Below are 13,785 nucleotides of genomic sequence, written 5' to 3'. Positions count from 1 at the left end.
AGGAAATAATCTGCTTGTAGTTGTGCTATAGTTCTGACAGCCTAAAAATCTGTCTGGCGTGACCAAGAGTAAATTTCACAGATCTAAATGCTTTATTTATATACTTGTTTATGTTACACTTGATACTCCCCCAGCCTGGCACAGTTTAAGTTTAAACATACGTATGTCACACTAATGTGAAATCAGGATGTTATTTTCCCTTACCACCACCAATTTTCAGTACAATCAGTAATGGACATTAATGTATATAATCTAAGTGAAATGCACTCTTCAAGTAGCTTGTCTAACATAATATTGGATAAATTCTAATGTGGACTTGGTTCCCTATCCTGCCAAAGTTTGAAAATGCATTAAACTTTGTATGTTGGGAGTAGTCTTACTGACTGTAATGGCATTACTCACAGTTCAGGAAGTTAAACAGCAGAATAAGGTTTTGTTCTCTGTCTCACTATTCTGTTCTTTAATGGAACAAAAGAAGAAGCAACTTTTCTTTAGGTATTACTGAATGGCTTAAAATATAATTGGTGAAAGGTCATTGACTGTAATGTTGTGTATGTTACCACATCTCAATAGAAATGCTTTCCCATGGCTTGAAATGCTTGAAGTGTAATCCTTGCTAGAGGAAAAAAATGCAAGCCATATCTAATCCCAAATTCTAGCTATACTGTAACATGTGCAGTCACCCGTAAAGGAGCCCTTTTAACAAAACAATGTATGTTAACTTGCTCAACGATTTGTAGAATGTATCTTCTTCTGTCACTGTAATAAAACAAGTTATATATGTACATATTAGAAAATCCAAGTGTAAATAATTATACAGTATTTCCACATGTAAAACAACTAGTTGCACATGATGTGATATGTAAAGCAAATTGCTGAAAATCTCTTCAATCTTTGGGATGATCAAAGTATAAGTAACCAAAACTTACAAATAATGATTGAATTTTCATAAAAGAAGGTTTTTGATGGAGGGGCAGAAGGAATTCCCCTCCTACCCACCCTCATTCCCCATGGCTTTTATAGACTCAGCCCCTTCCCCCAATAAGCCACAGGTGGTTTTTTTAGATCTAGCAATATATTCTAGTAAGGTTATCTTCTTCTGTATAAGGTACTAACAAGGTTTCCAGTGACTTTTTCATAAAACATAGTCTGTTCTTATTGAAGTTTAGAGTACTTCAGAAGTTTCAGGTATTTAAACTCCAGAAGAATACAAATCTGATCCAATTATTTTAATGTCTAGTGAGATAGAAATTCCTTTATTTACTGTGAAAATTTAGTTACCTTCTGTTCTGATAATTCAATCCAGCTTTTATTGCCCCACCCCCCCAAAAAAAGTCTTGTAGTTACAAGCCTGTAATTATACATAGCAAAGAAAGAAAACTGCTCCTTGCTTATGGAAATATATATAGTTTTCAAGTTCCAACCCCTCTCTAAGCTGCTAACCATCACACAACATATGCCATTTGGCAATTTGTCTCCTAGGATATTCACAAATTTCTTTCCAGTGCTCTCCACCTGTTCCTTCTGCTGAAGATCCCAAGGTTAACCGACCAATGACCTCATTCCTTGACCCCCTATCTGAATCTAAAACCAAAAATTCAATGCTGATATCATCAAGGCCCTCACAAGGAATGTCAAAGACAAACAATTCATTGAACACTGCATTGGGGGTGCATTTCTTCACATGGGTTTTCTTTTTAGAAATTCTCTTCTTAGCATGGTACAGGTTCACTTTGACATAAGGGTCTGCAATGAAAAGAAATAGCACAGATCAGCTACTGAACAGTGTTGTATAGAAATTCCTTGATCTAGTTAACGGTAAATGTCATAACTTACCAACATAATTACATCACAATGAGGAGATGTTTCAAGTTATTAAAGATGATTCATCTCATCCAATTTTTGTGTTTACATCTGAAATAGTCTCTTTAAGCTCCCTTTATGGTCACCAAAGATGTAATCAAGATAGTCAGTGAAGTTTAGGGCATGAGTCACCTATACAGATGTCTCCTTCATGAGATAAATCCTGCCCTGTAGTCCGTTAACCCTAATAACATTTCTGCTACATGCAAAGGTGGTCTGAAAGTAGACAAAATTCTAATGTGCTCTGACAAATATGTATCATTACATATTTATGTTTAACAGAAATCTGCTTTCACACATTCTACCAGCAGGGAATAATCATTAGCGTTAATAAGACTCATGCAAAGAAAAACCTCAGAAAGGAAAGAAAAAGCTCGTGCTGAGAGAATGGGTGAATGGATGTGATTCATTTCTGTTGTGGTTCTACCAAAGTCAATTCACTTGATTAAATTGCTCCCACCAATTTTTATTGAAAAAATTTAACACTAAACTTTAAATGTAAGGGCACGTTTGTTGTTATGATATGTACTTGACTTCGTCTGTGCTGTACTACTGTTGAAGAAGGGAAGGGAAAATGTCCATATTTTTAGCTGTCAACCAACTTTGAGTGTTTTCATTCCTCATAATTATTCAACTGTTGCAAGATTCCTTTGCTGTTTTCTTCAACAATAGCTATATTTCTTCCTTCAAAGGAACCCTAGAGAATGCTTTAAAAATCACCCCTTTCAAGTACCTTGGCATTTATTTCAGTGCAAAAGTGGGCCTGTTTCCAAATTCTCATGATGCAAAGATGGAGTACAAAATGCTGTCTACTGAACCCAGTCAAACAAGATAGTCTCTGTAAACAATCAGCTAATAAACATTAAGAATAGTTGAATACTTTCTTTAAAAATAAAATTAAAACTGAACGATATTTAGAAATGTTATGCCCAAGTTATCAGACTGAAATGGTCAGATGATGAAAAGGCTCTGTTGCCTTGAATTGACAATAGTTTAACAGGAGTAAGGTATGATAGAATACATCTTCACTTTCATACTCTATCACTATATTAAACATTTAAAAAATAGGGTTTAATGTAATTAAAATGTTAATTGGCTTTGGAATGAATATATGCCACGCAAGCATTAAAAATATCAAATTCAATATCCATCAGTGGATTCATGCTGTTGTTCATTTCTGTTTAAAGGACACTTTCTGACTGTTACCTCTGGCCAGCTACTAGATAAGGCTAGAATGTTCCTCTTGATTAAGGCTAGAATGTTCCTAATCTTGATTTGATTAGGTCTATTAGGAGATCTCAACACCAGTGATTAAGGAAACAAAGGAGGTTGTGGGAATGGAACAGCTTCTGAGAAAGAAAGTTCCCATCTTCCTAAGGAGATTGAGTTATGCAATTGTTTAGCTGACCCCATAGAAACACCATTTCACCCTCCTCCTGTTCAAGATTTATGTTGGACTGAGGGGAAAGTCACAGAGGTAATAAGTACTGTTGTGAGTTCAGTATGTTACTGACACCCAAATATCTATTGAACCTGGCCTTGCTGATGAACAGCAAATAATGAAGAACTGTCTAAATGAACTAGGGGTCCAGGTGTAGCATGGCTGCCTATATCTCTTAGAAATACTATATTCCTGTTATATTCAGCAAGGTTGTGCTGAAGGAAGCGGAAAGAGTGAACAGCATTTATAGCTTTACTCATAAGAGTTACAGTAAACAAAAGTGTAGTTTGGATGTGCTGTAGGGTCCAGGAGGCTGCTGAGACTAGGAGGGCTTTTGTTTTCCAGTTATTTTCCCACCTGAGTGAACCTCAGCAAGACTTGGTCTGTTGAGATCAGCTTGCTGTCATGCTGTCTTCATGAAACCTTGGCTATCTGCTGTGACTTTGGTGTTGATTATTAAAAGTACATATGCTCTTTTATAGTGGAGCAAACGGTTGGCCTCCATTTATAGCCTTTCTCCTTATGATATGTGAATAAAATTGAGATCAGAAAGAGGATTTCAATGGAACTCCACTATGTAAATGGGAGTTATCTACAGCTTTGTTATATTGGATCCAGGATGGGTTAACTTTCTAGGTAAATTGCAATATTTCTTGGCATGAGAAGTAGAAAGACTGTATTATTTGCTGTAGTAATCATGATTCAGTGGTTCCCAAAACTACTTCTTTTCAGAAAAATCCTGTGAAATGAAAGAGTATCAGTCCTATACAGAATCAACAGCGGATGTGCTACTGTTTATATAGTCCTTTGTTGTGTACTCTTCTTTTCATGTGGTTGTCTTATCCTTAGTGTATTGTACATTACATTTTATTCTGTTCTTATGTTATCTAGCATTAATGTGCTTCTAAGTGCAGTTCTAGTATGGACTTCAAAGGAGGTTCCAGTTAATGCAAAATGGCACAAGACCAGGTGAAGGGAGTGCAAAAACTGGTCCTTCTTAGTGCACCCCAAGTACAGCTCATGACAAAGCACGGGTGTTATGTTAAAACCCGCTTTCAGAACTGGCATAGTTCACCTTTTCACCTTGCCAAATAAAAGTGCTCAGTGGGCCAAATTCAGCACAGATGTAACTGATTGCTTTTCTTGGTGCTAAGCTGAAATAAACCATATGATGATCTCACTCAATACTGATCTTCTATAAATAAATTGATTTTTTGTCATAAATAAAAGCTTTTAGTATCTGCAAACAACATCCCATACTGATGGCAGATGGGTTCTGTTCAAGACAATCACAAAACTCATTGGTTTCCACTGCTAACAGATGTCATGGGTTTTTAACATGTGAATGAAGAACAAATTTGTAAAATACATACCCTGGAAAATAAAGCATTGACCTAGATATGAATAAAATGAATAGGCTGCAAATAATAGAGACACCGTTTCTGCATTTATGGGCTATTTTTAGTCCTTGAAATGCCACTTTTCAGCTGCCTTCTGTCTGTTTGTTTTATATTCCTAGGACATATTCATTAATAAAACCATTACCTGATAATCCTGACACATCAGATTTAGGTAGATGCCTGGCTTTTAAAACAACCACAGTGAGCGTGTTTGTTGTAGACTGATAACAGAGAGAGATCAGTAATTCGCCACGCCCAGATGATTTCTGAGGAAATGAAAGAAAAAAAGAAATAAGACTATTTATAAGCAATTATATTGACCAAGCTTTAATCCAGAATTAAGAAGATTTATAAAATGTCATATAACTGTATATTCCAAAATGGTATAAAAGGATATAACTTATGGAGCTATGCTGCTTTACATAGCAAATATAATTTCCTTCTACTGTAGTTATATAACTTTTCTTATGGTTGGCTATTAGACTGAACAAAAATAAATAATAAATAAGTGAAAATATAGGTTGACATGACATCATTAGCTTCAGAGATTAGAAATTAAATCCTACATCCTGAGGAAAAAACCTCAGTGAAAGAAAAAGCTCTTAAACAAAACAAAATTCTGTGAAAGTTATATATAAAAAAAATAATAATAAAGGTAAATTAAAAGAATCTTCAGTAAAATGCTTTTAAACAGGAAGGATACAAACAGTTAATGAAATCTTATCCCTGACAGTTTCTAAAGTAGTATGTTATACATGAAATAAAGATGAGCTCAAAGACTTTCTCTATGATTATTAGATTTGAATTTACAGGAGCAGTTTATTTCACAGAAAGGAGGAAGGCAAGAGAAACAAGCAAAAATAGTACCTTATATATCAGAAAACCCAATAAGTTATTAAAAAAATATCAGTGACATAGTTATAGTTGTTGTAATATAGCGATAGAATTGCAAAATAACAGTATTAGTTATAGGTATGTTGTCTGGTAGACATTTATTTGCTTTGGCAGCATACTTGCTCTTTGAAAACAATCAGATTGAAAGTCAATACACATTCCACTTCCTTAGTAGAGATTGAGATGTGTGTGTGATGCATGTGCATTTCTGTGTTTCAGCTGTGATGGTTGTAAATGACCTTTACATTCTGCAATGAGACAAAATGGTATGAAATATTTTTAGCCCAGTGAAGTCAGTATGTTTTGCCATTGACTTCAGTGAAGCTTTGGCTTCTCCCTCGTGTCTTAGTATCCTAGAGTAGAGCAGCAGCCTGTGTCACAATTCTTGAGAGACAAGGTAGTAACATCACTGAAGTGCAAGAACATACTACTGCATCAACAATACACTCTCCAACAGGTTCCAATTCCCGCTACCTGCATTCTTTAAGAATCTGCTATAAACCCATGTAGTTGAAGTGAAACATTTACCTTGACTTCAATAAGCTTTAAGAAAGAATGATTTCAAACAGAAAAGGGGGGGAGGAGAAGGGGTATAACATAGAAATCTTTGCATTCTTTCCTTTTAAAGCAGATTAATGTGGATTGAGGCCACTTGACCTAATGCACATGGTTCCACTCAAACCTGCTGGACCAGCTGAATAAACAAGTAGAGTTTAGGACATTAACAATTTCTTGCAACATACTCATTGTAATGTTCTGTTATTACACTTGTGTAATTGCTTCCTCATACTGCCATTATGAAAGCATCTCAATGACTTTCATGAAGAACTTGTTCCCTTTTCTTTCTAAGATGCTAGCAGCATTACACAAGAATCATAGCTAACACTAGCACAACACTTTTAAAGTTTAAATAAAAAATATGTTACCCTAACATTTCTTTTGATGATCTCTCTGTCCATTAGCAGCCTTGCTTCTGACAATTCAATTCCTGCGAGGGGAATGAGGACTTCTCCAATGACATCATCTCTGGAAAACCTGTCAAAGCTCAAGATCATAAAGTGAAGTGTTAAGTCTTGAATTTGGCTATAGGGGATCCCATAAAACGTGAAGGTCTCATCGAAAGCTGGATCTAAGGTTTTTCTCAGCACTCTGGTTTTCACCTTGTGCTTTTTCTCAGGCAGGATTGTCATTTTGATGTAGGGATCAGAAGTCATTGACTGTTCATCCATTGCTGGCAGCCCACGTGCTTCCTTGATGTTCACTACAAATGCCTTTTTCTCAAAGTTGTACTCTAAGGAGAAAAAGAGAGTTCCTAGCTTGTCTTGTTTATCTTCAGACGACAGGGAAGTGATGGATTTTAAACTATCAGGGGATACTGAATCTTTCTTCCTTTCTGCAAAGTGCTTAGGAGACAAATTTTCAAGATCTGGAGAGCTCTGGATTTTAGGGGATGTTTTGGGGAAGTTGCCATTTAGATCTCTCTTCTCCAGGTCAAGATGGAGAGAATTCTTTGGCATCGCTGATTTGTTCTTTGCTTCACTTTTATCATCTGCTCCAAACTTCTTCTTACTGTTGAGATTCTCAGGGTAAATATCAACCCCTTTCAGAACATGGACAAACTTATACGGAGGGGTCTTATTGGATTTGGAAGATTTACGTTGACAGCAGATCCAAGCAAAAAGGGAGACAGAGAAGACAAGGCCAAATGCACTAAAGATCCCAACCACTGTAGGAATTTCATCTGCAAATCAAATAAATAGCAACAACCACATAAGCAGCAATGCCTTGGACTCTGTGTGATATTTAATAAAGTAATAATTTAGTAAACCAAACTGATTCGAGATGGTAATAGCAACAGGATCGACAGACTGAAAGTGCTTTGCATTGTATATATTGCTCGCCACCTGCAGGCATGAATGTGTAGTCCCATACTAAGGCACACTTGTTATGTTAGTGTTTTTTCATACACAGAGTGTTTGAGAGGAAAATACTATTCCCATCTTAATAGTAATAACCATTAGTAATTGCCCAACTCTCTCATCCCTCTGTGTATAGTTCCTGAGTTTACGTGTCTTTGAGTAATCTCAGCTCTCAGAAAGTTTCAGCTTTGAGATTATGGAGCTTTGTTTGTTAGATTCTGAAATATGCTTTACTTATAGATACATCATCTGCTTTTCACACTGCTTCCTAGAATACTTTGTACACTCAATTAACTCATTTTTTATGGTCTGATCCCATAATTGCCTGGAGGTATCTCTTGAAAGAACTGAGTTTAATTGGAGGTTATAACACTCAACAGTTTCAACGGGATTTTCAATACTTTGCAGGAGGAAGTCTATCAAGAAAATTTAGAATAATTATACACCAAGTGTCTTTTCCAGATGGATGTGACATTGGGCAGTCACATGTGAGTCCAAAGCTGAAAAAACTATTAAGTGTATCATTGATAAATGCTTTGCATTTAAGACACTATCAATGAAAGCTATGCGGAGTTTACAGGAAGGGTCACTACTTTTTAGAAGTATATAAGAAAAACATTAAAACATAATTCTCTTTTACCTAAATATTAATCTTATACTTAAAACTAAATAAAGAGAAAACTGAGCAAGTGTTACAACCTCAATTGTCATGTGGATACATTAGTTACATTTAGAATATCATTAGCCCTTCAAAGCATGCATCGAAGGGGCAAATGAGCACAACTAATTGGAAATCCAATTTTGCCCATAAGTAACATTACTAAGTGAGTTTAAACCTCCCACAATGTAACAATCAGAGCTTAATCTTTATTCCCTGCAACAGTGGAAGACTAGTAGAATATTAATGGAATGACATTGTTTATGCATAAAGGCAATTGTGTAACGGTTCTGGTTCTCTCACAAATGATTAGCAGATCATTCTGGATGAGAAAAGCAAAACTATCCCCCTCAATGTATTACTAAATCAGTTTCATCCAGGTAAAAGCTGGGCTGATAGATGTGTTGCCAGTATACCTTTGCTTTTTAGTGGGATGATTCAAAAAAAATCCACAACAATACTATCAGAGCAAAGTAGGACATAATGTTCCATCACGGAAAGGATCGGGCCTGCCTATTAATTTCTTCTGACAATATTCATGCCACTTTCCCATTTTCCTGTAAGCTGTATCAGTTTACGTACTTAATTATAAGAATTTCATGAAAATTATATACGTAACCAAAAAGTAATTTTTCTAACTTAAGCACGTGGCTCTGAGTTTCAAGAATTCCCTGGGCTGCAGAAATTTAAATATACATGGTATAAAGGTAGAAAGCAAGGAGTAATGGAAAACTAATCAGAATACTTTAATAGCTTTTAGGAATGATTTGCACATTTACAATACTTTTTCACGAAATGACAGACTTTTTATAGTAATGGAAATTATGCTATGTTTTAATTCTACAACTACTGAAAGCAGTGGTAGAATCAATTTAGTGTTTAAAATATTAATTATCATCCTTAAACATGTAATTAGATAAGCATGATGTCACAAGTGTGGTTAGAAACATCAAGTGGGTGGGGTAGGAAAGAAGATGAAATGGTAATTAAAATGGTTTTATATTTACAACCAATTATGTTGCAACCTGAATTTCTTGCTGTTGTTAACATTCAAGGCAGTGTATTAATAGGAAACATCACCTATTGATCCTGGGAGAAGTTATTATTTCAGTTACATGGTATAAATCTGGAGTCACTTCACTTAAGTCAATGGAATGATCCTTGAATTAAACTACTGCTAAAGCAAATATAATCTAAGCTAGAGTCAATATTTGTAAAGCAGAGTTTAGAAACATTTCTACTTACTGCTTCTCTGAGTAAAGCTATTTGTGTATCTATTTTATGAGTGCACATATACGACTATTTCTGAAACTTCCAGTATCACAGTTAATCACCCTACATCCAGTGCATAGAAATGACACAACTGAAAAGTTCATTGTTATTATTGCTATTCTCAATGAACCCAGACTGATCAAGATGCAGCTGTTTAGCGAAAAACATCGCGATCCTGTATTCTCATCTTCCTAGTAATGCCCTTTACAAGACTACCTTTCACTTTAACTAATGGTTGACGAATCTTTCTCTACAACAAGAAAAAAGGAATGACAATTATTCCAAGAATGGCTTGAACAAGATTTTCTCTGTGGCACAGAATTCATTTAGATCATTTAACTCTGAAGCCATGCTACTTTAACCAAGACAGAGAAAACAACTCCAAACCTCTCTCATCAGAAAACGCACCTACACAAACCTCTTCATCTCTCCCCGTGCTTTACCGAGGGGGAGCGGGTAGGGAGGAAGGAAGAGAGAGAAAGAGAAGGGAAAGAAAGCAAATTCAGACAACTTCTGAGATCGAAGAGAACTGGGGGAAATCACGTTCCTCCCAACAAGCTGCGTGCTGGGAGGCTCAGGGTGGCTCAGCAGAGGCTGCCTGCGTGCATTTCTCCTGGGGAGGGGAGAAGCCCCCAGCCCCGCGGGCGGGGAGTTGGGGCCGGGACGCGCTTACCGAACTGCTGGCGGCTGGCCGCGATCGGAGCCATATTGGCGGCGTGCGCTGTCCGCGGTGCTGGAGCCGCTGTCCGCGGTGCTGGAGCCGCCGTCCGGGATGCGGGAGCCGCCGTCCGGGGTGCGGGAGCCGCCTCCCCGGGTACCGAGCAATCTGCTTGGGGCGCCGAATGCGCTGCCCTGCTGTCCCCCGGCTCTCCGCTCTCACAGCGCCCAGACAACCGTCTTTTCCAGTGTGTTTCTTTTTTTTTTAAAAAAAGAAAACAACAACAAAAAAAAGACAGCCCCGAGACACGAGCGGTGGGGAAGGTGGAGGAGGAGGCTGCGAGGGGGCTGGAGGAGAAGGGGGAGGGGAAGCTTCGGTCCTCCCCTTTGCACACTGATTTGCAACCCCCTTCCTGTTTTGGCTCTTCTGAGTAGCTCTGCTCCGAGACTGAAGACGTGGTTGAAACCCAAATTGACGCAATCCTGACGCTACAGGGCTGAAATCAGCACCTTTCCCACCTCCCATCCCCCCTCCCTAACCACCACACCCTCCCTCCCTCTCTCTCCCTTCCTCCCCCCCCCCCCCCCCCCCCCCGCCATCCTCTTTCTGGGGACTGAACACGCACTCATCGATTATTTTAACTGCCCTGCTGCAGGATATGAGTTCCCACCCTCCATCGGACACAGACAGTGAAATGCTAATGTCTGTGATTCAGTGTACCTCGTGTAATACATGGGTGTGTCTGTTTTGCTGGGGTAAGATTTATTTATTTGTTTATTTATCTATCAGCTGGACAGGCTACAACAATGTGAAGGAGATGCCAACTCAGATGGTCCAGACACCTTGGCTCCAACTGCAAGACACATTTCTCCTATGACTAATGTGATACACTTACTGGATTTGAATCATGAAAACTCCTGATGTGCCTTCTCCCTGTCCCTCCTCCCTGCTTCTTCCCACCATCCACCCCCACATAAACACTCAGCCCCCACTTTGGAAATCCTTTTGACCTTTCTGCAGGTCTAGGAGACAGCTGAATCTACCTAAATACTTCTGGATTTTACCAGGTTTAGACGTCTGTCTCACAGTCTGGCCTGAGAACATGGAAGGGGGAGGCTGGCAAGCAGGAGGAATGGGGGGAAGCAGAATAAGAAAGCAGGGCTGCCTGTAACTAGAACTGCTACAGCGTATAATAACCCAAGCTAAATCCTGGTGCAACAGAGCTGCAAAAGCCAGCACCTGGCATCTGACTCCTCCTGGATTCATAAGGAATCATAGCAGCCAAGTTTGGAGCCCAACTGCTAATTCTATTGCATAAATGGGAAACAGGTGTTGTTGCTCTTCTGAATAACAAAATCCAGATGCAGGCATAGTCTGGCACGACCCTGCTCCATGATGGGCCACTTGGAAGCTAGTATGTCTTGGCCCACTTTAAAGCATGTTCTTGCCTCACAGTGAAGCCAGTGAAGCTCCTTGGATTTTAGAAAAATTAAAATAGGAAGGTCAAGGAATCATGGCAAGCTAGTGTCAAAACACAGATGAACGAAATACCTGGCTTATCCTGAGAGCTGAAAACCTATTGATTAACATTGTTTATGCTTATCTGCTTCTGTTACACCTTCAGCAACTTGGCCTTAATATGCACCTGCACAACTCTTCCAGCAACAGCCATATCCACTACCCCAATCTTCATTACATCCCATCCCATTTAATAAAAGACAGATAATAGCTTGCCACCACTGTTCCTCTTACAAACACCTGGGCTACAATGAACTTAGGTATTAGAAGACTGCAGAAACTGTTGTTTATCTCTTGTTTGTGTTTGGCAGCACAATTTGATTTGGGATGTTTTGGTTCACGTGTTGGCACCAATCCAAGCAAACCTGGCTCAATATCTCTCTTCTTTCTGGCAGTCCTCCTTCCCCCCAGCCGTCCTATCCACTTCCCTTTCTCTGTCCAAAATCCAGCCTTGCTCAAAATGTGCATCCATTGAAAGTAATTACATTTGATTTTAGACCACATTCCAGGTATACGAGCATCCAGGCATGAGTGAGATAAGCAAGATCTTTAAAAAAATTTAGAGTTAAACATGTTTAACTGGGATGTTAAACTATTATAGACTGTTACTGTGTCTGGATTTTAAAAACAATAGACCAAGAATCAATATATGGTATAACTTGATAGTGTGTTTATCCTGTTTGAGCTGCGATATGGTGAGCATATATATTATGTTGACACTTGAATTATTGCCAATAATTTTTGAAGCTTTTTACTTTTATTTTTGAATGAAATCCAAGACATTCTTTGTTGATATATGTACAAAATTTATGGAGCACATGGAAATATAACAATGATTGATCCAGGGTTTTTTCCCTTTAGTTTTTCAGATGTCCCAAGGATATATAAAAAGCATTTACACAATTTTTATGTATTTATATAGTGCACAGAGATAATTTCCTTCAGCATTCAGGGTTTTCTTTTTTTCTTTTTCTTTTCTGTGACAATGCTGATGAAATGGGGAAGATACAGGTCCTTTTTTTTTTAATTTTCCAAAATTTCTGGTAGTTTATGCTGGCTTTTAGACCCTAGTTAAGACCTGTATGATGCTGGGTGCTGTACAAACATACAGTAAATAAGCCTTCCTTTCATCTCAGTTCTGTGCATGTGTAGCTGTTTAATGCAATATAGAAAAGGTTTCATGATACCAGACTCTCTGTCTTCAGAAACTTGGAGCTGCCAAGACTGTGTATATATATAAGCATGTGTAAACTTCTATACAGATATGCAAATGAATTCTTTTATATTTTATTGCATTGATCAGTGAAATAGCAAATAACCATTTTTTCACATCACTCCTGAACCTTCTATATTTAATTACATGACTCCACTTAATAGAACAGAGTGAGCGTCACAGAAAATACTCGAGGAGGAGGTGGAGCACTGAGTTGCTGACACATCTTGAGACAGACGCACTTTTTGCTCCCGGTGTTGTGCAAGCACCATCTAGTGTACGTCTTAGACCCATCAGCACCAGATGACTAGCGTACACCCATGTAGGTAGTACAAACACAAAGATACGTAACCAACTCACTGCTGCTTCATTACACTTCTGACAAGTGGCCAGAGGGAAAAAAATCATCATGTGAACCCTGTGTATTTCTTAACCACTTAACTGACTGTCAGTTCAGTCCCATGTAACAGTAATGACTCTCCATTTTTGTGGCTATATGTTCTTCACGTTTCCCTCTGTTCTAGGAAAACATCCTGGATACTTCAGCAAAACTTCACACAGTTTGCAACAGATTCTTCAGCAAAAACTTGGACTAGGAACTCACTGCCCAGGTAATATTCCCTTAATTTTCCCAGCAAACAAGATATAATGATCTCAAATACTTTCAGCTCAGATACAGAACATTAAAAGGAGCTCGTTCAAATTTTTCCTGTGCTGAGTTGAAATGGGCTGATCGTCTGCAAAATATCTCTGTATATGATCTGGATGACTATCACAACAAGTCCTTCTGTGGTCTGAAAACCAGATCACCAGTGTTCATGCATGCGCAGAGCATCCTCCTGCTACTTGGAGAAGAGGGAGGGCGGTTGCTAAGCGACAGAGTCCATACACTTCCCAAAGCAGATAGTCCTTAAATAAGCGTATGGGGCTGGAAAAGTTGATCCCCTAC

At 38.3% G+C, this 13,785-nt stretch overlaps 1 protein-coding gene across 1 annotated transcript; it reads right to left on the bottom strand.

Annotated features, from left to right (window-relative positions):
* Positions 1–1,438: 1,438 nt before the first annotated feature.
* SYT4 (synaptotagmin 4) lies at positions 1,439–10,154 on the bottom strand. Its single transcript, XM_059834232.1, has 4 exons — positions 10,121–10,154; positions 6,525–7,339; positions 4,850–4,970; positions 1,439–1,746 (listed from the first exon to the last, which is right to left on the bottom strand). The coding sequence occupies exons 1-4, from the start codon at positions 10,152–10,154 to the stop codon at positions 1,439–1,441; spliced, it is 1,278 nt and encodes a 425-aa protein (XP_059690215.1).
* Between the last annotated feature and the right edge of the window lie 3,631 nt (positions 10,155–13,785).

The sequence above is a fragment of the Gavia stellata genome, chromosome Z (genome assembly GCF_030936135.1).
Source record: "Gavia stellata isolate bGavSte3 chromosome Z, bGavSte3.hap2, whole genome shotgun sequence".
NCBI lineage: Eukaryota > Metazoa > Chordata > Aves > Gaviiformes > Gaviidae > Gavia > Gavia stellata.
The sequence above is the reverse complement of the archived record's forward strand: the minus strand, read 5'-3'. Positions and strand labels throughout refer to the sequence as shown.